The sequence below is a fragment of the Panthera tigris genome, chromosome C2, assembly GCF_018350195.1.
Source record: "Panthera tigris isolate Pti1 chromosome C2, P.tigris_Pti1_mat1.1, whole genome shotgun sequence".
Taxonomy (NCBI): Eukaryota; Metazoa; Chordata; class Mammalia; order Carnivora; family Felidae; genus Panthera; species Panthera tigris.
In genome coordinates this window covers 10633335-10658289 of record NC_056668.1, presented here as the reverse complement: position 1 = coordinate 10658289, position 24955 = coordinate 10633335, and the positions used below count along the sequence as shown (strand labels likewise).

Here is a 24955-nt window from a genome sequence, read left to right as displayed (position 1 = left end):
TCAATCAAATAAGTCATTTTCTTGGTTCATTTGAAACAAGAAAGTAAACCTTATCGCTTAACTAAAACTTAAAAGTATAAGCATTCTTTGCTTTTAATTTAAACATTTAGTTTTCACAAAGACTGTTTCAGCCTTCCTGTTTTGCTGTTTCTCATGGGTTCTGAATCAAGACACCGGAAAATAGGTTAGGTTGAATTTAGAATAAAGTCATGGGCTTGGAATGAGAGCTCAGTTGCTCATCTTTGGGGAAAGCATTCACACTTGAAGAGGCAAACTCAGTTATATTGTTTTTGGCTTGGGGAGACCTTTTCTGCTCACTTCCTGATTCTGAGCTTTGTTCAGCTCTGGCTAGTGATTTCTAAATACGTGAGGTGTTAGATCATAGGTTACAGAATTCCAGTGCTGAAGGAACCCTGTAATCATCTGATCCAAGGTCTTCATTCAGGGTGATGTCCCATCAAGTGAAAGGGACTTCCCAAAGTCACTGAGTTCACTACTTACCTGATCAAACACATACATTCTTGGGGTGAATGTGCCAACAGAGCCGAGGCTCTTCCCCCTCTAGACCCTCTTTTACAACCTTTATCTCTTTCTGGTCCAATCAGATTAAACTCAACCAAATTAAAAAAGGAAAGCTCAAATATTGTAAGATTTGGGAGTGTGAAAGTCGTGAGCTAAATGATTTCATTCTCAGTGTGCTGAATAAACAAGAATACATTTCAAACATTTGACTCCAAGTTTTTAAGAAACATGATTCGAAACATGAGCAACAAAAATATTTTTACAAAGCAGGGCCTTGGCATGTTTGAGTTTATAGAGTGTGGTTAAAGATCTTAAAAAAATGTGTAATCAAAGTTATTGATGAGGCGTGGCATGAAATACCAGCCATGAACCGGCATGAACATCAGAACGTTTATAGTGTAGTAAGGATTTTCCACTCTGCAGAATTACACAGCAGGGTGGGACCCTTGTTCCATTTATGTTTATTTCTCCAATACTAGCTGAGTCTGTGCCACAAGAAAGGTCCTCAGAAAGAGTTTGTGGTGTGGTGGATGAATGAATGAATGATGGGTGGATGATGGATAGAGGGATGGATGGATGGGTTGGATGATGGGTGGATGAACTGGATGATGGATGGATGGGTTGGATGATGGGTGGATGGACTGGATGATGGATGGATGGGTTGGATGATGGATGGATGGGTAGGTCTTCTCAATTCTGTGAGTAGAATGGAAATGGTTTCTTTAAAGGGCAATTTCATGACTATGTTATAAAGGGATGATTAACTTAATCTTGTGATATGGCGCTCACTTTTTCCTGAACCATAGTTACAAGTAAAATGATAAAAACAAAAGATTGCCAAGTCTCACAATGGCCAGCTTGTGCTTCTCATGGCCACTTAGAGCTCACCCAGCTCCCGGCAGATGAGAGGTATTTTTCTGGGTATGTGGGGACACGGCGCACTCCAGTGTCATCCTTTCTCTTTAGCACCATCTGTTTTCATTCTGACAGATAACTTTTTTCCCCCCAGCATTTCCTATAAGGAATAGACGTTTAAGATGTTGGATTTTCTAAACCTTTGTGTCAACAGATGCCAGGGAATCAGCCATGGAAGCTGACTTTTTGACGAGTATCAAGGGATTAATATTTTAGATAAATGTCCTATGTTATAGAAGAGTGAGATCCATTCCAATATCTGGACAGTGAAAACTAATAGGACCGACCGTTGGATCACCACCCAAAAGCAAACCATTATCACTTGGTGATTGTGCAGAAACATCCACGTTTACAAAATACTTTACAGATTATCTCTTCAGGGGAGCCCAGGGCAGTAGGTTTATCACCAAGAAGTGGCTTGTGCACTATAACATGGCCAGTAAGCAGCCGAATGAGGAGTTGAGCCTAGGTTTGTAGATGCAAATCTCGCAACCTGTCTATCATTTCAAAAAGTTTCTCATCAGGATTCACTAGTAATCTGCAGGACATGTTTTAAGGAATTACCACCCCTGCCCCCTAACACAACACAACAACCCTTCATCTACTATTCCAAGCTCCTAGTAGATTCAATATATGGGATAAAGGCATTTTCTATGGAACACCCTGTAATTGGGGGGGGGGGTGCTGGAGGGAGACTGGTCTTCCTTTCAGGCAAGAATTCACATTATGCGCTGGTTAATTCTTGGTGGTGGGGGGCTGTGCATGGGTCCTGTGCATGGGAGGAGGTTCGGCGACATCCCTGGCCTCTACTCCCTAGATGCCAGCAGCAGCCCCTAATCAGGACACCAAAAAATGTGTCCAGACATTGCCAGATGTCCCACGAGGGGCAAAATTGTCGTACGTATGTGAAGCCCAGTGCTCACGCACACCTCCATCCATCTCTGTAGATTTTTGGGTTCTGAAGGACTGGAGGGAGGAGAGAAAAACTCGGGAGTTTAGTTTTTTTAAGTTTATTTATTTATTTTGAGAAAGAGAGAGAGAGAGAGAGAGAGGCAGAGAAAGGGAGAGAGAGAATGCCAAGCAGGCCCTGTACTGTCAGCGCAGAGCTTGACGTGCGGCTGAAACCCATGAACTGTGAGATCATGACCTGAGCCAAAATCAAGAATTGGATGCTTAACTAACCGAGCCACCCAGGTGCCCCGAAAGTTGAAGTTTAAAGAAAGTCGAGTTTCTACAACATCAAAATGTTTAGAAAACAACTTTACAGAGTTGTCCAGGGGCCAGTGTGGCATGGGACGGGGGTCCACGCCCTTCCACCCCTTCCCTTGTCCCCGGCCTGACCACGGCACACCTGAAGCCTGCAACATGACTTCGTCTTTCCCTTCCAGATTGTAGGCTACCTTTCCAGAAGGGCTTTCAGCAAGTGGTTTGTAATCAAACCCTCCTCCTTCCACTCCCCTTCCTCCTCTTCTTCCTCAAAAATCTCTTCCCTCATCCAACAGGTATTTGTTTCAAATCTAGCTTGTTTTGAGAACAACGCAAGATCATGTGGAAAGAAAACAGAAAAAGCTCTCACTAGCTAGGTGAGTTCCTGGTAGGGTGACCATATGAGTCATCATCCCAACTGAGGCACTTTTGAGAGTGACAGGGGGTGGCTTGTGATTATGTTCCTGAGACAACAGGTTGACTCAGGACTGTCACGGGCTAAGTGGGACGAAGTGTCACGGCTTTTCCAACACTTCAATGCACTGTTCTGTCAAGATGTGTCCTCTGGGACAATACTAACCAACAGGTCACAATGCCGACGATAACAAGTGCCGTGCTGGGTAGGATACGTAATTCTCTGACTTACAACGGCCATGGTCCTACTAGAACTTCTGTTCTAGATGAAAAACTTAGTGAAGATCGCAGAGTTAATATGAGATAAAGCGGGGTTTGAATCAGGCAACAGTGTGCCCCGAGAACCCACTCATTTCACCATGGCATTATTCGTGTTGGTTTGCGTGATGTGCTTATTGACTTGCGAGAAGGAATATCGGTGTTTCAACCCCTGCCTTCCGATTTAGGTCTATTCTTCAGCAATAGCCTTCTTTTAAACTGAAATACACCTTTACAGTTAACTGGGCAAAGCCAGGAAAATTAGAGCAGGTTGGGGGCCATTCTTGGGCAAGAAAGACCAGCTCTTGGACAAGAAATCAGTGCAGGAAGGACTTTGGTTCAGGCATAGCATATCCCATGAGCTGAATGTTATACATACATCGAAATCCCAGGGGCCCTTCTGAAAGGACCAGAAGCTCGCTAAAGAGATCTCCATGGAAATGAGTCTATCTGTTCCGGAAAAACCGCAAAACAACAAATCCTTTAATTGTTTGTTTATGGGACACCTGGGGGGCTCAGTCAGTTGAACTTCTGACTCTTGATTTCAGCTCAGGTCATGATCTCACAGTTTGTGAGCTCGAGCCCCACGTCAGCCTCTGTGCTGACAGCACAGTGCCTGCTTGGGATTCTTTGTCTCTTTCTCTCTGCCCCTCCCCTGCTCTCTCTCTCTCTGTCTCTCTCAAAAAGAAATAAATAAAACAATAAAAAAATAAATTGTTTATTTATAAACCCTTGAGTTTTTCCTTGGTAATCCTTGAGCTGTGCTGTTTCATGAGTCCTCGTAATACATGGTAAGAAAGCTTTGTAGTTACCAGTAATTTCTAAAAGCCGCTTGATTACCAGTCCTTTGCCTCTTGTCTCCCAGCCTTGACTCTGTCACTTCTGTTTAACCCTCCTTGGTATTTAAATAGCTAATCTGGTGCTGGTTGCCGAGTTAACAATGTGCAAACCTCTAAAGCAACTTCACCTCGACCTTCACGATTCTGTTTATTTGGTGTTTCCTTTTGTGTTTCTGTTCATGAGCTGACTTGGCCTTTGCTAACGATTAAAAGTATTCGCTGAAGTATTCGCCAAAGCCAGCAGATAAGAATTTCTGCAAACAGTGTGTCTTGTGACATTAGCTTGTCCCCTGAAGTACAAAACCAACTGAGAAAAGTAGTTTTGAAAACAGGTTCGGGATGATACGTATGTATTTGCAAGCTTGCATGTATTCGCCTGCTCGGGATTTATTGAATTTCTACTATGTGCCCAGTTTTGTTCTAGGCAGTGACAAACGAAACCTTTGGCTTCATGGGACCACCATCCTAGTAGGGGGTGGGGGAGGAGGGGGGGAGACAGACAATAAGGAAATAAAACACATTGTATGTCATATGGAGACAACTGTTATGGGGGAAAAATAAGGCAGAAAAGGCTGACAGTGAGTAGGGATTGTGATTTAGTTATTCTTTTTTTTTTAATTTATTTTGAGACAGAGAGAGAGGAGGAGGAGGAGGGGCAGAGAGAGAGAGGAAGAAAGAATGCTAAGCAGGCCCCAGACTGTCAGCACGCAGCCTGACATGGGGCTCGAACCCACAACCCATGAGATCATGACTTGAGCCGAAACCAAGAATCAGACGCTTAACTGGCTGAGCCACCCAGGCGCCCAGGAATTGTGTTCTAAAATAGGGTGTTTATCCATGTTTACTGCAGCATTACTCACAACAGTCAAGATATAGAAACAACTTCAATATCCTTTGATGGATGAATGGATAAAAAAAAAATGTGGTATATGCCCACAATGGAATATTATTTGGTTTTTAAACAGAAGGGAAACCTGCCATTTGTGACAGGGACAAATCTAGATGGCATTCTGGTAAGCGAAATAAGCCACATGCAGAAAAGACAAATACCGCACGATCTCACTTATATGTGGAATCTAAATAGTCAAGTTCATCTAAACCGAGAGTAGAATAGCGGTTAGCAAAGGCTGGGGGAGGGGAAAAGAGGGAGGTGTGGGTCAAGGGTACAAAGTTTCGGTGATGCAGGATGAATACTGGAGGTCTAATGTACCACATGCGACTATAGTTAACAATATGGTTTTGTATATTGCTAAGAGGGCAGATCTTAAGTGTTACCACCACACACACACACACACACACACACACACACACACACATAGGGTGCTTAGAGAAAAGAGCTTATGAAAAACCTAAACAAGGTAAGGGATGAGCTACAAGGATATAGGGAACATCCAAGGATGTAGGGAGCATCCGGAATGCCTAGCAGATTCTGGCAACAGCAGGAAGCCAGTGAGGACAGAAAGAGACTGGGACGCCTGATTTTATGGGAGCCATACTTGATGTGTAGGGACTTGACTTTCTCTTGGTGTGAGACAGGAAGGCTTTGAAAGATTTCAAGCATACGAGGCGACTGGTGGACTCATGATTTCGATGGGAGTCATCTGACTGTGCGGTGGAGAACAGACTGATGAAAAGCAAGGGTAAACCCGGGGACCAGCTGGGAGGTAATGGTGGGTTGGCCCAGTGGGATGGCAGTTGGGGGTAGAGAGAAGAGTTTGGATTCTGGATATGTGTCATTTATTTATTTTTTAAAATGTTTACTTATTATTTTGAGAGAGAGAGAGAGAGAGCGAGCAGGGGAGAGGCAAAGAGAGGGAGAGAGAGGGTCTCAAGCAGGCTCTGCACTGTCAGCTCAGAGCCAGATGCGGGGCTCGAACTCACGAACCACAAGATCACGATCTGAGCTGAAATCAAGAGTTGGATGCTCAACCGACTGAGCCACCCAGGCGCACCCTGGATATGTTTTAAAAAGTGGACAATAGAATTTATTGGCAGGTTGGATGGGGGGTGTGAGAGAAAGGACTTAAGGTTTTCAGTATGTGCACACACGAGTGTAAAGTCTATATAAAGCTGAATATTATCCGGAAGTGTCTGGCTTAACTGCTTACTTATTTTTGCTGTAGCCCAAAGCCCCACGATGGAAGGCATACAGTTTGCTCATTGCTGTGTGCCTAGAGTCTAGAACAGCCTCTCTTTCTCAGCACAGAGCCCTACGTGGGGCTCGAACTCACGGACTGAGAGATCATGACCTGAGCCGAAGTCAGATGTTTAACCGACTGAGCCAACCAGGCGCCCCGAAGAAAGTGTTTATTGTGAGTAATGGGATTTCAGAAAAATTGTAAAGAGTTCTGTTATTTTCTGTCTTCTCTATTTTCAGCTTTGAGCCTGTATTCATGTAAAAATAATGCATTTGCTGAATTATAGAAAATAAAAGAACTTTGCAGAATTATGTGATATAAACATTTAAAAATTGTTAAGACTATTATTGAAAAGTGAAAGCTTCCACATTCTACAGAAGGCAAGGTGTTATTTTGTTTTTTTTTAATTAAAAAAATTTTTTAAATGTTTATTTATGTTTGAGACAGAGAGAGATAGAGCATGAATGGGGGAGGGTCGGAGAGAGAGGGAAACACAGAATCGGAAGCAGGCTCCAGGCTCTGAGCTGTCAGCACAGAGCCTGACATGGGGCTCGAACTCACAGACTGTGAGATCATGACCTGAGCCAAAGTCGGAAGCTCAACCGACTGAGCCACCCAGGCGCCCCGGCAAGGTGTTATTTTGAAAGCCAATGTCAGTGTAAGTCAACGAATCCAAACACTATAAAAAATTAAATCCTAATCCTATAGAATAAAATGACCTTGTTTGAGATGTAGGGTCCGTTGCGAGGACAGAATAGACTTTATGAATGCTGTTTCTCTACAAGGACACTCCTGGGGACCAGCTCTCAGCCAGCCAGTCAACTGTACTGAGTTCCCATTAATCATCTCTAGGCTTGATTCAAAAGGAGGTTTTTAAGAGATGCCAACCTTCCTATAATCAGGACTTCTGTTTTCTGGAACACACCAGGGCTCACGGGGTTTGCGTCAAGGGACCGCAGTCCTGTGCTCACGGGGTTTGCATAAAGGGACGGCAGTCCTGTGCTGTGTTTGCTGTTCGGGGCTGACTGCGCTGGCTTTTCTCCTTCCTTAAGCAATGAGGCTAATGGCTATCTCCCGGCCTTGTGAGTGCAGCAGGATTCCTTTCTCTAGGTGATGGGAGCTTTTGCAGAGCATGGCCTGTGTCTGACATGTCTGTCTAGCTCTCATGTGTGAGTGTGGGGCTTTGAGTAGATGTGCCGTGCTTTGTGGTGATGAACCTTCCGGTCCCTTCCTTTCTGGATAGGGCACAACCTTGAAGAAAGGTGGCATGAATCTGGGTGACACTGGGCTCCTGTCTTGTCACCTGTCAGTGGGTATTAGACAGAGACATCCCGGTGATGAGCCAAATGTGTGACTCCAAGCCCTACCAAAGATCCCCTCTGGTCTTTTAGTGATAACAGAGCCCTCTATAGAAGTGATCGACTAACGTGTCTCAGGACAGTGTCAAAGCCATTAAGAGCCCTATGACTCAAATCAGTCTTGAGTTGGGCTCCCTGCTCCACCGCACTTAGACTGGGCCATCCTGGGCCATCCTGGGCCATCCTGGGCCATCCTGGGCCAACCTGGGCCATCCTGGGCACCAGCCTCCTCTCTGTAACCCACATGATTTAGCCTAGCTCATAGTGAACTTACCACGTAATTTTCCTCCTAACTTCCTTTTCTTCGGGAGAAGGTGTCCAGTTTGTGATTCCAGGAAGTTCCTGACCCAGGGAATGCCACAGCTCCCATCTTTCGAATCTTGTATTCGAAACCCCAACACCCACAGCTCCCCAAGCCCTAACACACAACTCAGGCTAAAGCACTGGCCAGGGGCTTGGAAAATCTAAGAGCATCTGCAAGATAGACTCTTAGAGAGTCTTTCAGGGACCAGAGAGGTAAAGGATCTAGCCTTTCCACAGTGCAAAGATGCTGTACTTGTCATACCTGAGAGGGGGGTCTCCCTCATGCACAACAGAGCCCATCTCTGATCAAAGTGCCTCGACGGACTCTTCCTTCTCTATAGGGGCCTCTGGAACTTCTCAGGAGGGTCCTGCAAAATTGGAAAGGTGTCTCCCTGTCTTCTTGCTTTCTGGGTTTACCACCTTTGTTTGGGGACACTGAGGCGGAACATGGGCATCTGCATTGGATATCAGCTGAGGAACTTAACCCTGGGCTCCCTGGGGGAGAGTGGAGATTGGGTACTCGGGTGCCCAGCGTGTGGTGTTGGGGGTGTGTGTGATTTAAATGGCTCTGGAACTTGATGCTGTTACAGAAAACACCCAAGCTGCCAGGAGAACCGGGATCTTTTCACTGAAATTCACAAGGGCCACGGGAAAGGCTGTCATTGGCCAGGCTCCCAGGCCACCTGAACGCGGGGAGAGGATGGGGTGCAAACCCCGCCCAAGCCCCAGGGGGACGGAGTTGGCACCGATGACAACTGGTCAGTCCCTGCACGGCGGGCCAGGCATTTCAAAGGGTGTGGGAGCTAAGAAGCCCTCCCCAGCCGCGCTCTCTATCTCGGTGGCCCGCGCCTCCAGCGAAGCCGGGTAGGAATTGGAGTCTGGGTGGGAAGCAGACTTGAATCTGGGAGAAACAGTTGCGGTGGAGGAAGATAACAGAAAGCTTAAATCCGGGACGAGGGGCGCAGTGTCTTGAGGTCGAGCCCGTTTTGCGCCACCCGAGCCCAGAGCGAGGCGTCCCTTTGGAAGGGGTGCAGCGGCCCCTCCGGCACCGACCTCCTCGCCCAGGGCCCCTTGCCCCATCAGCAGTGTCAAGGAAGGGTCCCCAGCGGAGGACAGGGATCTGCGGCCATGGCCGAGGCAGCGGAGCTGGAGGGAGGGCCCCCAGGCCCCCAGGGGCCGCCCGAGGCCCCAGCGCCTGTGGCGGAGAGACCCGGTGAGCCGGAGGCCGCGGGAGGGGAGGCGGAGCGGGAGGAGGCCAGCGAGGGCGCCGCGGAGGCGCCAAGGGGCGAGGGGGCGGGCGCAGCCGCGACGGCCGCGGTGAACCGGGCAGAAAGCCCCGACCGGGACGGAGGGCGCGCGGGCGAGCGTGAGCCCGGCGCGGACGGTGGCCCGGCGGCCGAGACGCGGGGCGCGAGGGCGGCGCAGGGGGAGGCGGAGGCCGAGGAGGGCGCCCCGGGGTGCGCCGACGGCCCCCAGGGAGAGGAGGGGGCGAGCGGCGGGGAGCAGGCGGAGGACGCGAGCCCCGGGCGCGGCGCGCAGGGCGAGGCCGCGACGGAGGTTCAGGGGGAGCCCGGGGAGCCCGAGGCCCCCGGGCGGAGGAGAAAGCGGAGCGAGGGCCGGGGGAACCGGGAGGCAGCGCTCCGGGGGCGCAGGGGCCCAGCATGGACGCAGCGGGGCAGGCGGGAGGGGCGCACGGGACCCAGGGTGAACCCCGGGACGGAGGGGACCGCAGCCCCCAGCCCCAGGCCGAGGCCACGGAGGCCGCGGCGGCGGAGATTGGCGGGTGCGGCCCCGGGGAGCTGGCGGGGGAGCCTCGGGATGCAGCGGCGGGGCCTGCCGACGAGGCGGGGGCCCCGGGGACAGGGGAGTCGGAGGAAGCGGCCCCCGGGGACGCGAGGGCGGAAGCCGTCGAAGAAGGGGACCAGGGTGGACCCCAGGAGGAGATGGAGGAGGCAGAGGAGGAGAGGCGAGAGGGCAGCCCGGAGGGGCCGGGCGAGGAGGAGCCCCCCGACAGCAGCAGCGCGCATCCAGAGGCGGCCGCGCCGACCGGGGCCCCGGAGCCGGAGGCCGAGCTCAGCAACCACCTGGCGGAGGAGAGCAGCGTCGAGGGCGCGGACGAGACCGCGCGGGTGAACGGCCGCGGGGAGGACGGCGAGGCTTCCGAAGAGGGGGCCCCGAGACAGGAGCACGACATCACCCTCTTCGTGAAGGTAAGTTGAGCTTTCCCCAGCTCTTAGCACGCCCCCTCCCATTTTTGGTCTTGGTCTTCCAGGGGTCCCCAGTGTCAAGAGGGTCACTTCCATTCCTAGGAGGGAGGTAGGACATCCTGGGTGTTTTGGGAGAGTTTTAAGGAGCGTTTCAGCGAGACACGATGGTTTGGAAAGGAAGAGGTTGGGTGGAGGCAGTCGGGGGAAGTGGGGGGATGCAGGGCCAGCACCCCACTGTCCTTTGCTCTGAAAATCCAAACTGGCCCTTCTCCTCCGGAGGTTATTGAAGAATTAACTTAAAGAAGAAAAAAAGCGACACACCCTACTGATGTTCAGAGCAGTTGACGCCAAAGAAAGCTTAATACTTCAAGAGGGGGGAAAATGCAAACAGGTTGTAATGCGAGAAGTATCCCCAGGACTCCGATTTCAGAGGCCCAGGGCTGGCCAGGGTTTTCAGCCCCCCAAAAGTATCCCTCTTTGGTGGGTAGAATCGATGAGGTCTATTTGGAAGGAAAGTGGAAATTTATGACGTATTAGGGTGTTTATTGAGCATTTTAATGTTTATTCTGGACGTTTACAAGATGCTGGTGGCTTGAACACTATCTGCCTTTATGTCGTATTTCAAACTTACTTCAAATGGGAGGAGAACAGTGAATTTGTTAGGGACTCTGTAGGGCACGACTGAGTACGTTTTGAGGTTTGAGTTTAAACAGGCATTTCTACAAGGCATCAAAAATGAGAGGCGAGGTCCAGTGGTAGCCACCCCCACCCCCTGCCCCCTGCCCCCCACATGGGGATCTTGGTTAAAAAAGTCCTGTTCTGAAGACCTGTGGCCAGACCAGGAAAGCAGCAGATAATAAGGCCAAGAATGTGCATTGCATGTTGAATCATAATCCTTCCAGAATACTTTCAGGCTTATAGAAGCCAGTTAGGACCTAAAGCTCCTTGCGGGGAATGTAAGCAAATTCTAATAAGCAAAAGGAGAAATGTTTCCAAAGTGATTAACATCAGAATTTCAAGAATTGTTTGGGTGGCAAGGGGGTTAGGGAGGAGAGGGCATGTATTTCTTCACTAGTGGGAAAGGGCTGTTACAGAGCTTTTTTGAAAACCCTGGAGCCTTTTAAGATTATGCGTTGGGATAGAACCTAAGGGCACAGCCCCTCCAAAGGGCCTCTGAGAGCTAGAAGTTTGTAGGGAAGGGGAAGGAGAAGGAGGGGGAAGGGGGAGGGGAAGAGCCAAATGCCCTGCCTGTGGTGTGTGCCCCAAATCTGCTCTTGATCTGAAAAATTCCCATTGCTCTGGTCTCATGGCCACCTGATTCCAGCACATCTTTCCAGCCTCTTGTTACAGTTCGGAAATACAGTAACACCTTCCTACCTTGTCCTGCTTCCATTCTCCACTGTCTCCAACCCAGGCCCTTGGTGACAGCCAGTGAGCTACACGTTGTTTCAACGTGTAAAATTCTTCAGTTGTTTATTGCAGAATTTCAGATAAGTCCACACCCCTTAGTCCGGCCACAAGGTCAGTCCCTCATGATGTTATTCTTGCCTCTTTGGTGTTGTCTGGATGTCTCCCCCCCCCCCCCGCCCCCCTTTGTTACCGATGGTACCACTATGGCAGCCATATTGAACGAGTTACCTTTCCTTGAGCGAAACACATTCTTTCCTGCCCGGAGATTTTGCAGGTGCTGTACCTTCTGCCTGAATCAAGTTTTTTCCATCTCGACTCTCTCCCTGCCCCCTGCGGGGTGTCTGGATTCATCATGGGGAATCATCTCCTCTGGGGAGCCTTTTCCAACCCCAGTCTGGGTTGGGTGTCCCTCTGTTGAAAGTCCACTCACGTCCTGTGTGTTTCACCTCTTCCCTTGACTGTGTGAAATTCATCTTCTCCCCTCCATGTGGAGCACAGGTCTGGAACACGATGAAGATTTGAATGGGTGCCTGTGTGCACGACAGCCACGGTTACCATGGTAATCAATAGCATGGACCCACAGCCAGGGGATCAAATCCTGGCTCTGCTGCTCTCTTGCAGTGTGACCTTGGGCAAGCTACTTAACTTGTCTAAGCCTTTACTGCTTATGGATAAAGTGGGGATAATAATAGTACCTACCGGTGAGGTTGTTCAAGAATTAGATTATGTAAAGCACTTAGAATAGTACCATGGCTTGAGATAAGCATGGTGCAAACCTGTGTTCTTATGGTTATATCTGCTTAGCTTCCACAAACTTCTATTGCTTTTGCACAGAAATGGTCCCCTGTCCATTTCATCCCTGCCCTCCTTTTTTTCTTTAAAGGAAAAATCTCTCTAGATACCTAATTACCTCCATTCTCTGGGGATAGGAATGTTATGGAAAGTAAAAATACATTTTTCTTCTCAGATCCTGCTCGGGAGGCAAGGGGCTTTTTTTTTTTTTTTTTTTTTTTAAATATATATTTGTTTATTTATTTTTTTGAGAGAGAGTGAGTGCGTGAGCAGGGGAGGGGCAGAGCCCCATATGGGCTATCCAGACTGTTTTATTCTGACATGATCATCTTGGTGATCATTTGTGCCCCCCCCCCTTTTTTTTCTTAAAGAAACAGATCTCCAGGGGAGCCTGAGGGGCTTAGTTGGCTTAGTTGGCTAAGCATGCGACTCTTGATCTCAGCTTAGGTCTTGATCTCAGGGTCGTGAGTTCAAGCCCCACACTGGGCTCTGTGCTGGGTGTGAAGCCTACTTAAAAAAAAACAAAAACAAAAAAGGGTAAGAAAACAGATCTCCAACTAGGGAGATGGGTTTTTAAGCAACTACTTTTTGACAGAAATTCTGAGGGTCACTTCAGATGTGCCTCATAGGATTGTTAAGGCATCCCCTGTAATTTTTCCACCTTCAAATCATTCTACTTGAAAACAAAAAAAGACCCCAAAGTAGAAATCAAGCAAAAACCTTTCATTTATTTATTTTAAAAAATGTTTTAAAATTTATTTAGAGAGAGAGAGAGTGTGTGTGTGCACGTGAGCAGAGGAGGGGCAGAGAGAGAGAGAGAAAGAGAGAGAGGGAACTCCAAGCAGGCTCCATGCTGTTGGTGCAGGCCCTGACCCAGGGCTTGATCCCATGAACCGGATCATGACCTGAGCTGAAACCAAGAGTCCAACACTTAACCGACGGAGCCACCCAGGGGCCCCCAGCAAAAACCTCTTAGACGCTTGTATCTTTTGAGTTTGCTAATTCTTACTTTTGATTTAAAATCCTTAAATTAGTTCAAAATAGAATTTCTTTGCCAGCTTTAGCTTTCTTTGGGCTTCTTCTTTGGGCTCTACTCCATAATCGGCATCTGACCTTCTGGGTTTTGTAAACATGTCAAGTTTTTCTATGCCATTACTGGAGTGCAGAATTCACAGATTTGTTTTTTCAGGGAGAGTACTGCAAGCATTTCAAACATCTCCTGACGGCCTGGCCAACACCGTCGTTATTAATTGGCCCATATTTTATTTGTGATTTTTAACTTTTGCTTTTCCCCCTGTTTTTTAAAATACATACATTGGTTGCAAACATACCACAAAGTAATGACATATGACCCAGTGACATGTGCTAATAAAATCTGCTTCTACTTTTAACCACCCGGTGGTTTATAATCTCCATCTTTGTGAAAATTCTCATCCTACTAATTTGCCATTTTGTTTTATTCCATAAGTACGCAAGTACGTATTCTTGTAAAAGAGCCAAAATCGTATAGAACAGGCCCAGGAAAGCTTCCTTGAATTATTGTATGGGAAATTAATTTCTGATCATGCTAATTCTTTTATTTTATTTACAAAGAAGTGTTAATTATTTGTCATCAAATTATAAGGTAACCCTGCAGTGTATTTAGTAAGAAAGAGTCATTTCTTCTTCACTCATAACAAAGGGTAACAACATAATAACATACCAACAGAACAATAACAAACGACAAACAAAATACTGACAACAAAGGATAAAGTAGGGACTTTACCAGCTGTGGGGACTTAGTCGCTAAGGAAGTCTTGCTTACAGATTTGGGGCTTCTAATCCAGCGTGTGTACTTTGAGGCAGGGTCTAGGCGTAGGACAATCTGAGTTATAGATTTCCTGGCAAATGTCACATGACTTAAAAAAAACCTCAGTGTGACCAATGAGTAATCCTGGGCCAGAGTCTAGGAATTTCTGAAATTAGGTTTTTGGACACCATATATTTAACCATTACCATGCAGCATTGACGTGGAGAACTGCCCCCCAACATAAGTAAATAAGTAAATAAATGAATGGAGGCAGCCAAGCAGGGCCACACCACGTGGCCACCACGGCAGGAGAGGAGGGGTAGGTATGTGTCCAGAGCAGCAGCTGACTGGCTCCTGGTAGACCAGTTGGCTGCAGCAATCTAGGCACCTTCCGCCAGGAGAGAACATGTCAAGACCTGTCCTGCGGGGCTTGGTCACCGAGGAGCTCGAGAGGGAGGCCGTATTTTCATCATCGTGTGTGGGCTGTGACCCCGCGCCCTGAAGGGAAATGGGCAAAGGTGCACTCCTAGGGCTTTACGTCTCCCTGCAGAATGACGTTTTTGTCCCTTGTGTTCTGAGCGTCTGATACAACTTGCCTGCAAATACATTTATGAAGTCAGTAGAGGTAGTTGGGGTGGAAACCGAGGTGGAATGCGGTGTTAAGCTAACGTCTGATACACCTGCACACACATGTGCACACGGGGTCGGGGCGGGGGGTGGTGGTCCCTCTCCCCACACTGGCAGGGCCGTGGGCTCATTGGAAGCTCTCGGTCGGTGCCTTTTGGTAATGGTAGGTAAATGCCCAGGTGGATGCCGGTGGCATCAGTCCAAGGTGACCCAATGAGGCCACTCAGATATCCTGTGGATATCTGTCTGTACCTGTAGATACCTTCAGAAACAGATACCTGAAGATGGGCAAGATACCTTCAGAAACACCACACCGGGTCCTTTCGGCATGTGAATTTACTCTTTAGTTTCCCATATGCAGAAAAGTCAAAACCCAGCCTTTGAAGGAACGTAGAAAGTACAAAGCTCTTGAGCCATGGTTTCGGTTCAAGTAGGTCACAGTGCTGTCGATGCATCCCTTAACCTAGCGCATGTGAATTTGTCACCTACTGTGTGTCAGACAGTGTGCTACAGTTTGGGGACCCAACGTCAGGCAAGACCGACAGGGTCCCTGCCCTCATGGAGTTTACCGTCTAGCCCAGAGGACAGACACCGAGCACTGAATGCTGGCGATAGCAGGGACTACACTGATGTGCTCACTTTTGTCCTCCAGCCACCCCCCCCCAACACAGGGTCTGGCACACAGTAGGCGCCCAGTTAATGCTGGCAGGAAGGGGAAGAGGCAGCGAAGATGAGTAGGAGGCTGTAGGAATATATAGCGGGAAGACCCGCAGATACAGTGGTAGTCACTAAGGTGTTTGTCGATTTGATGTATTTGGGGAGACACAGGGAGTGGGTCCCTCCGATGATCCCTAGTGCAAGTTCTTGAAGATTTTTGAAAACAGGCTGCCTTTGCTCTCGCCACTCTGTGAGCTCCTGCGACGTTCAGCAAAGGAGGGTTTTCTCTGAGAGTTGGGGAGGTGGATATTGAAATCTCCTAGACTCCTTTCCCATCAATTTTTTCTACTTTTTTTTTTTTTTTCTGACAGAGTGCTGATTCATGAACTGGGCTTTGTATTTGGGCATAGTTGGGGGTAGAGGGAGATACTCTGTCCGCAGTATAGACGTCACCGTGTTTTCTGGCACATCATTCTCCTTCCCGTAGGGAGATGGTATCCAATTCCATGTTAAGCTGGATTCTGCAAAGCCTTAAATATTTACTCTCTGGCCCTTTAAGAGAAGGTTTGCTGACCCATAGTTACACCCCCTTTGATTTGTGACCTGGGACTAGATACATGGCCTTTGGCACAAAATTGGAGTTTTATTTAGCAAGGAAGAAGAGGAATGGCTGTTGAGTAAAGAATCAGCAGTGTCTATCACAGTGAAAAATATTTAAGACGCTGAATATCTTATACTTATTTTTGGAAATGTTATTTTTCTACGAGGCCCCTAATCTTGGTTTAGGTGAGGTTGAAATAAAACAGAGATTATAAATATAAAAAGATACTATGAGGGGCACCTGTGTGGCTCGGTCAGATTAGCGTCTGACTTTGGCTCAGGTCGTGATCTCCTGGTTTGTAAGTTCAAGCCCCACATCGGGCTCACTGCTGTCAGTGCAACGCCTGCTTTGAATCCTCTGTCTCCCTCTCTCTGCCCCTCCCCTGCTTTTGCTCTGTCAAAAATAAATAAACATTAAAAAAAGATACAATGAAATACAATACAATAAAAAGTCAGTCTTTTTCCACCCCTGAGGTCCAGCTTCTCAGTTTTTCTTCTTGGAGACAGTCGCTGAATCTCTTTCCAGGGGTATTCTGTGCATATTGAAGCTGGCATGTAAATATCCTCACTGCATTAGTTACCTATCACCGTGTAATAAATTAATTACTCTGAGACTTAGCACCTAAAACAGCAAACATTTGTTATTCATGGCTTCTCTGTGTTAGGAATCTGGGGTCTTCTTGGTCGGGTAGTTCTAGCTTATGAGATTGCTAGATGTGACGTTCGCAAGGCTGTGGTCTCATCTGATGGATTGGTTGGGGCAGGGGAGGATCTACTTTCAATGTGGCTGACTCACATGACTGTTGGCAAGCGGTTCGAATCCTCACCACTCGGGGCTTTCTTCATGGGCTGCTCTCATGTTGGCACAACATGGCATCTGGCTTTTCTTAGAACAGGGATCCAAGAGAGAAGAAGCCACAATGCCTTTTATGACCAAGTCTCAGAAGTCGCACACTGTGATTTCTGTCTTATTTTATTTTATTTTTTTAGATGTTTAATGTTTATTTATTTTTGCGAGAGAGAGAGGGAGACCATGCATGTGCACAGAGGGGCAGAGAGAGTGGGAGTGCAGGAGGGACAGAGAGAGGGGGAGACAGAGGATCTGAAGCAGGCTCTGTGCTGACAGCAGAGAGCCCGTCATGGGGGTCGAACTCACGAACTGTGAGATCATGTCCTGAGCCAAAGTTGGATGCCTAACTGACTGAGCCACCCAGACATCCCTCACAGACATATTTTTTTTAAAAGTACCACACCCAATTTTGTTTTCATATAAAGTAGTACACTGGAAATACATTGGGTTACATCTTGCTTTCTTTACTTAATGGTATATCTTAGATATCATTCCCCATTGTACCTGTAGCTTGATTAAATTCTGATCGAGCTAAAAATTTAACTCTGATCGAGTTAAAAATTTCATAGTTTTCTAGTGATAGATGTACTCTGTGGTCAGTCTCCCATAGGTGGATATTTAGGTAGTTTCCTTTTTTTTTTTTTTAACAGAGAGAAAGCATGAGCTCGGGAGGGGCAAAGGCAGACAGGAACTGAAGGGGGCTCCATGCTGACAGCAGAGAGCCCAATGTGGGGCTTGAACTCACGAGCAGTGAGATCATGACCTGAGCAGATGTCCCAACGGTTAGCCTACTGAGCCACCCAGGCGCCCCATTAGTTTCTTCTTTTGGATGTTAAACCACCCTGTAATGAATATCCCTCTGTGCATATGTAATCACATATGGAAGCTCACTTCTTTAAACAAATTTTTTAATGTTTATTTATTTTTGACAGAGAGAGAGAGAGGGACAGAACATGAGCGGGGGAGGGGCAGAGAGAGAGGGAGGCACAGAATCAGAAGCAGGCTCTAGGCTCTGAGCTGTCAGCACAGAGCCCGACACGGGGCTCGAACTCACAGATCGCGAGATGATGACCTGAGCCGAAGTCGGACGCTCAACTGACTGAGCCACCCAGGTGCCCCAGAAGCTCACTTCTTAGATCATATCTCTTTTGGTGTATGTGTGGTTGAGTATACTTTTATATTTAACAACTATTGACATCTTTTTTGCTGTGAGCAGCTCGCTTTTGTCCTTTGCCCATTTGTCAAATGAATGTTTGACCTTATTTTTCCTAATTTTTGTATTAAGGAAGTTAGACCATTGTCTTTCATGTGGGCTGCATATATTTTTATTGGACTGTTTTGACTATTTGTACTGGAGTAATTTATCCTTTCAGTCTTGGTAACTTGTTGGAATTGATGCGCAGGAAAACAAAGCATAGGCTGGGACAGCACTCTTAAACTCTCCAACTTCAGGGGCGCCTGGGTGGCTCAGTTGATGAAGTGTCTGACTCTTGATTTCTGCTGAGGTCATGATCTCACAGTTTGTGGGACGGAGCCCCGTGTCGGGCTCTGCACTGACAGCGTGGAGCCTGCTTGGGATTCTCTGTCTCTCTGCTTCTCTGCCCCTCCCCCGCTCTCTCTTTCTCGCTCTCAAAAATAAATAAACATTAAAAATAAAATGACATCCCCAACTTAATTTACTGTAATCTTTTTTTTTTTAATGTTTGTTTATTTGTGAGAGAGACAGAGCATGAGTTGGGCAGGGGCAGGGAGAGAGGGAGACACAGAATCCGAAGCAGGCTCCAGGCTCCGAGCTGTCAGCACAGAGCCTGACACGGGGCTCGAACTCATGAACCACGAGATCATAACCTGAGCTGAAGTTGGCCGCTTAACCGACTGAGTCACCCAGGCGCCCCTTAATTTACTGGAATCCTCAAATCCTCTGTTTTACTTTATATTCTATAACTTCTTAAGTCCTGAGGGATTAGGTATTTCAATTCTTGCCTCTCTCCCTTTCTTTTTAATGAGCACGTTACACTTTATCAAGCACACGCCCTTTGAGAATTAAGTTCTTTCTTACATGGTAAGAATTCGCGTTCAAAACAAAATTTCAAATATCTAAGATAGCGGGATCATTTCATGCCACACGGCTACATCACTCTGATGTTGGCATGCCACCTACTGGAATGTATTTGAGTCCCACAAATAAAAACCATCGTGAAAAGTAATCGTCTGTGATGCAGTGATATCAAAATATCATTTCTGAGGTTGTCTCCTCGCCAGATGTTCTATTTCTGCCTCCATCTGTCCAAAGAATTGACCAAAATGTACAGAGAATGATGCCATAGCCTATTTGTAGGGATCCAGTGAATTGTGAAAGACTGCTCAGAGCTTATGTTTAATTAGTGGGAGGGGGAACTGAAACACTCAGATATCAAAGATCATTCGGGGAGATACTTTTGAAGCTTTGGGGGAGGGGGTAGCTCTATGGAGAACAGTTGATATATACTTATTCACACAGCAAGGGAAGTCAAATCTTATATGTTTGTGTAAGAAATCATCAGATTAAAAATAGTCTCTAATTCTAGATTTTTATTGGCTTTGTGAGCTCTACCCCAACTCCCTGGTTCTCCTCCCTTGGGTGCTTGGTTGGCCACATGAAAGTTGAGTCTTTTGCTGTGGGGAGAGGTAAGAGGTGCCTTTCAGTCTTCTAAACTCCAGAGTGGTGTTTTGGACTCACGCGGCTATTTAAAGCAAATATTGATTGAGTGCCCGCCAAGTAGCAGACCCTGTGTTTGGGGCCGGGGTACAACAGTGACAAACAGTGATGAACACAGCCCCTGCTTTTCTAGAGTTTTCAGCCTAGAGAGTGATCCAGAAGCAATGGCTAGAGTGAGGAAGGGGAGTGTGTGTGGGGGGGAGGGGGGCGGTTTGCTGGAACAGGTGGGAGAAATAGGGTAGCAGGCTGGGCAGTGATCCCTAAAGGGGGGGATTTGGCCTCTAGACCTCAGACAGCCTGGGCTCTGCCCTTCCGCTGCAGTCTCTTGCCTTGGGAAGACTGTGCTGTGTGTAATAGACGGGTAAGTGGACGATGGTAATGTACACGCGTGGCTACCGCATCAGGTACAAAGAATTGGGTGGTCAGTTTGCAGAGTGTAAATTAGGTCATCTCGAACATTCTCAGTTAGCCGTGAATGCCTCACGCGTCACTTGGCACTCGCAGACATCGGCTTGTGTCTGAGCACAGTAATCGAACAGCTGTTCAAGCTGTGTGCATGTTGCAAATCATCTTTGGCTTTCTATTTGTATGGTTTGTATGGCAGGAGACTATAGGAAGCGGTACAGTGAAAGAACGGAACGGGGGAGATAGACGGAGGTCACTTGGTGGTGTTCAGCTGGTGGGGGGGCGCCGATCTGAGGGGTCCAAGGCAGCTTCGCACACGTGTCCACTGTCCGGGCAGCGTGGCCGGAAGGCTGGGCTCCGCCGGGATTGTCAAACGGAGCACCGGCAGGTGGTCCCTCCAGCTGGTGGCCTCCAGACACACAGTGAATGAGGCGGCAGGTGCACAGCCTTTTATAGCAAAAGCCACATAGCATCGCTCCCACCATATCCTGCTGGTGACCAGGTGGTCCCCAGGGGGCTGGCCAGATTCACACCCCGCTTCTCGGTGGGAGGAGGGTGAAAGAATTTGCAGCCATCTTTATGGGAATCGCGCAATCACGTGATTTCACGTGATGTCAGAGGGTGCCGAAATGCTCAGATCGTTTATTTATAGACACAGTTCTTTACTCACTTGAACTATGAAAGTGTCAGCGGTGCCTAAAAGCAACGGAGTTATTTATTTATTTGTTTGTTTGTTTGTTTGTCTATTTATATTCAGTGATGGACAGAGCAACCTGTCTGCAGGATTTACTACAGCAAATGTCAATGCCATATAATTACCGTAATTACAACACACTGACGAGGCGGGCCTCGAGCTGAGATCTGGGGCACTCCACGCGTCCTTTCTACAGTCATTTCTTTGTTATCTCTACGAAGCAGCCATTCATGCTTATGAAGGAGAAGGGTACCATGCCAATTAAATAGAGACTTGCCCCCACACCCCCTTTTGCTTCTGAGTGTGTGAGTCCCAAGCGGTTCTGGAGTAGCAAGAGGCTTGGGTCCCCTTTCAGAAGCTGTACTCTCCTGCCTTTGGGCCAGCAAGACTCTCCCCCTAGAGGGCGTGGCCAGCTGCAGGGAGAGGAGAAAATCTGGACCCATTCTGCCCAAGGCGTTATCTTTTTTTTTTAATGTTTATTTTATTTTCAAGAGAGAGAGAGAGAGAGAGAACTAGTGAGGGAGGGGAGGGGGGAGCAGAGGACCTCAAGCAGGCTCTGCACTGACAGCAGACAGCCTGATGTGGGGCTCGAACTCATGAACCATGGGATGATGGCCTGAGCCTAAGTCCGGTGCTCAAGTGACTGAGCCGCCCAAGTGCCCCCAAGGCTTTATATTTGTGTTTTTCTAACCTTCCTGGGGCCTGAAGATGCTGTGGTCCAGTAGGAAGAGCCTCATTATGCACCCCCAGCATCATCCCTTGGGTGCCCCAGGCCCACCTCTAACCATGGTGGGTGGAGGGAAAGACGAATTGGGGCAGGAAGTCGCTGTTCTCTTCCCTGAGTGGGGGCACACGAGGGGACTGATGGGGCCCTTAGGACAACAGCCAGAGGCATGTCTAAGACACTGCACATCACAGACATCACATGCTTTGAAGCCCACATAGAATAAAAGCGCTATTGGTCTGGAGATACAGGGACATGGGCTTTCTTCCTAAATGAGGGAAATTAATACCTTTTCGGTGCCTTTGGTGTCAGGGAGGCGGTGAGTTCGAAGAATCTTGGACTGACTTAATCCCTACCCCCAACTTTGTTCCCTTTGTTTGAGCCCCAGGCTGGCTGCCTTCGACGCTATTCCCATAAAAGGTCAGACTGGATGAAGTTTTGGGTTGCAGCTCAATGGTTTCTTTGTGTCGTTTAACTTTACAGAGAATTTAATGCTTAAGAAAACTCAGAGGTATTAACACATCAGATATGAGAAGGACATTTTTTTGTTAATTGCCACTTTAACCAATATATTATGACCCTGAGTCATAAGCAGCGGCAATAACATAAGATTGTCACTCTCCACATATTGACATTTGCTGTCGTAAGTTCTGCACAGATGCTGCTCTGCCCATCACTGAACATAAAAAAATAACTCCGCTGCTTTTAGGCACTGCTGACATTTTCTTAAGCCAGTTCAAGCACGTAAAGAACTGGGTCTATAAACAAATGATTTGAGCATTTCCGCACATCGTGCAGTCACATCTTCAGGTGGTGGGTTAAGGATGGCTGCGAATTCTTTGACCCTCCTTCCACTGAGAAGTGGGGTCTGATTCTCCTCCCTCTGAAGCTGGCCAGACCCTGGTGACTGCCTGGTCACCACTAGAATATGGTGGGAGTGATGCTGTGTGGCTTTTGCTATAAAAGGCTGTGCACCTTCTGCCTTGTTCACTGCCTGTCTTGAGGCCACCAGCTGGAGGGACCACCTGCCGGTGCTCTGTTTGACAATCCCGGCGGAGCCCAGCCTTCCGGCCACGCTGCCCAGACAGTAGACACGTTTGAGAAGCTGCCTTGGACCCCTCAGATCGGCCCCTCCACCAGCTGAACACCACTGAGTGACCTTTGTCAATGCCACCTGGAAAGGAAGGATCACCTAATCCAGAGCCTTGTCCAGATTCTTGACTTATGAGAGCACGAGAGATTAAAAAAAAAGCAGCCCCCTCTGTTAAGTTTGGGGTCATTTGTTCATCGGCGATAAGTAACTGGGATGTGTGGCTTATGTGTCTTCTAAGCTGGTGAAATCTGGTTGGGTCAAAAGATAGGACCATGGTGAGAGGTGTGGAGTAGTTTAAGGCAGGTCCAGGAGACACAGGAGGTTCCGTGTGGCCAGATCTTCTGTCTGCCGCGTGCATTTTTTCCCTGTGCAGTCACTGCAAGGATTGGAATATTCTCATCCATTCAAGAACGCAAACCACCAGGGTATATAAAAACGCTGCATTATTAAGCAGGCTTTCCAGAACAAGATGTTCCTTTGTTGTAATAATTCCTTGTGAGAATTTTACAAGGAAATAAGCTTTTCATGTCCGTGTAAAAGCTTCGGTTGGTATCCGGCCATATTATTAAATAAGGATTAAAAATAGCCCTGGAGTTTTTAAAGCATAATTCGTACACGAGGATAAATAGTAAGTTCCATTCTGTTCGTCCGTGTACTTCTTATGACTTGATTCCACCTACTGTGACAATGAATACGAACACGACTAAGCCTTTGGCCAGAATTTAAAGCTAAGAGCAATTTGACTCAGTGATTAAGTTATGTGGGTCAAGGGTGGCCAGCCACCTGATCCATGCAATAATACATCGATTGTTATGGCTGTTGAAAAGAATAAATACTATACATACCTGGGAACGTAGTTAGGATTAATAGGCTTTTTGAAAGGTTCAGATCTATGTTTCAAAAAGTTTTAAGACCGAAAACATATTTCTGAGGATCCAGGTATCAACGATGCATTAAATTGTTCTTAAGTTCTAAGGGTAGGAAGAGTGAGAAGCACATTTCAAAATAGAGCATATCTTTTTTGTGTGCGGACCGGAGTAAGAAACTTAATAAACATAATAGATGAATAAGGTGCAGCCAACGGGCCCATCTCTCCGCTCCACTGGGGACAGACAGCCTAAATCATTGGCTGGATGTGCCAACAAAATCAGTCTTGAGAAGCGTTATCAAGAGGGTAGGCTCGTATTTATGTAAGAAAAACAAAATACTCAATTTTCCTTTTCTAAAATAGGCTTTGCTGCACTGATGATACATTTTTCCTTTACAGGCTTACAAGAAGTGGGATGCGTGCGATTTGTGTCACATGATGTGCTAGTATAACGATAAACTCTACCGACAAAGATACGAAAGCGAGGGGCTGAACGGCCTCTCTCTTCATTCCTCCTAAGTGTGGTGAAACAGAGGGTCTATCCGTTTGGTTCCCATTCTGCGAGGACCCTTCCTTCTGCAGTAGAGTTGGTTTGTTGCTGTCCCCACTGGATATCTTGTCGCACCACTAGATGGCGGAAGAGGGAAGGCGAGAGACACAGTGGGGCCGAAGGGGTGGTTTCCCGTCCAAGGAGCGTTCCCTCTCTGCCTTGCAGAAAATGTAAAAACCAGAAGCCTTCCGGATGGTCTGTACCCCACAGTAGTCATGGTGACGATACAGCTGGAATTATTGGAATCGTTGGCTTTTTGCCTGCAAGCAGCCGATAGAGCCCTTCCTACTGACCTTGGCAGTTGCCTTGGCACTGTAATCGGTGGTGATAACAGGAGCCCAGCAGGGCACGGTCTGGCTTTTCTGCTCAGCTGCCCACGGGCCCTCTTCCCTCCCAGCTGCAGGTGGCCAGCTCCCCGGCCCCACACTGCCAGGCTCCGTCCTGCACTTAACCAAGAGGTGGGGGTAGGACCCGTAAGAACTCTACTTCGCTGGCACACACTGTAGAGGAAGACGGGAGAGGGCGATGCTGAGCTGAGAAAAGCTTGTGCAGTGGGTGCAGGCAGAAAAAAGACCAGACGTCAGCAAATGGCTTGCCTCCTACCTGAGCTTCAAGAAGACTGGTTTCCCTTGGTTGAAAGGGAGACTGGAAAATAGGGACTCCACCGTTAGAGCAGGGGATATCGGATGCTGTGGCTGCCCTGGTAGAATCTCCCCAAATACAGAAATTGGGAAATGAGCCAAGAATTTAGCGCCTTGGGGACTGGCACTCTCTGTCCCATTTCTATTGGTTTTTCTCATGTTGTCTCTGTCACCCGCTTAGGGGGTTTATATATCCTTTAGAAAACTTTATCTTTCGTAGGCTCCTTCCCCAATTTTGTGGTTGTTTGGGCATTTCTATAAAAGCTGTTCCGTTAGTTCTGGGCCAAGAAAATAATCTGTTGTATCATTGTGTCCGTGGGAAAATCAGTCAATATATCAATTCAACTCACATCATCTTTCCCAGGAATGAAGCTTCCTTATTAAGCATGTCCTTCCC

The 24955-nt window shown here is 47.6% G+C and overlaps 1 protein-coding gene across 1 annotated transcript in view; it reads left to right on the top strand.

Moving 5' to 3' along the window:
* The first annotated feature begins 8726 nt into the window (after positions 1-8726).
* Positions 8727-24955, top strand: part of CLIC6 (chloride intracellular channel 6) — a 42569-nt gene continuing 26340 nt past the window's right edge. The window contains 2 exon segments of the mRNA XM_042956873.1: positions 8727-9544; positions 9547-10163. Coding sequence (XP_042812807.1) covers positions 9082-9544; positions 9547-10163 — 1080 coding nt within the window. The 5' untranslated portion in view covers positions 8727-9081.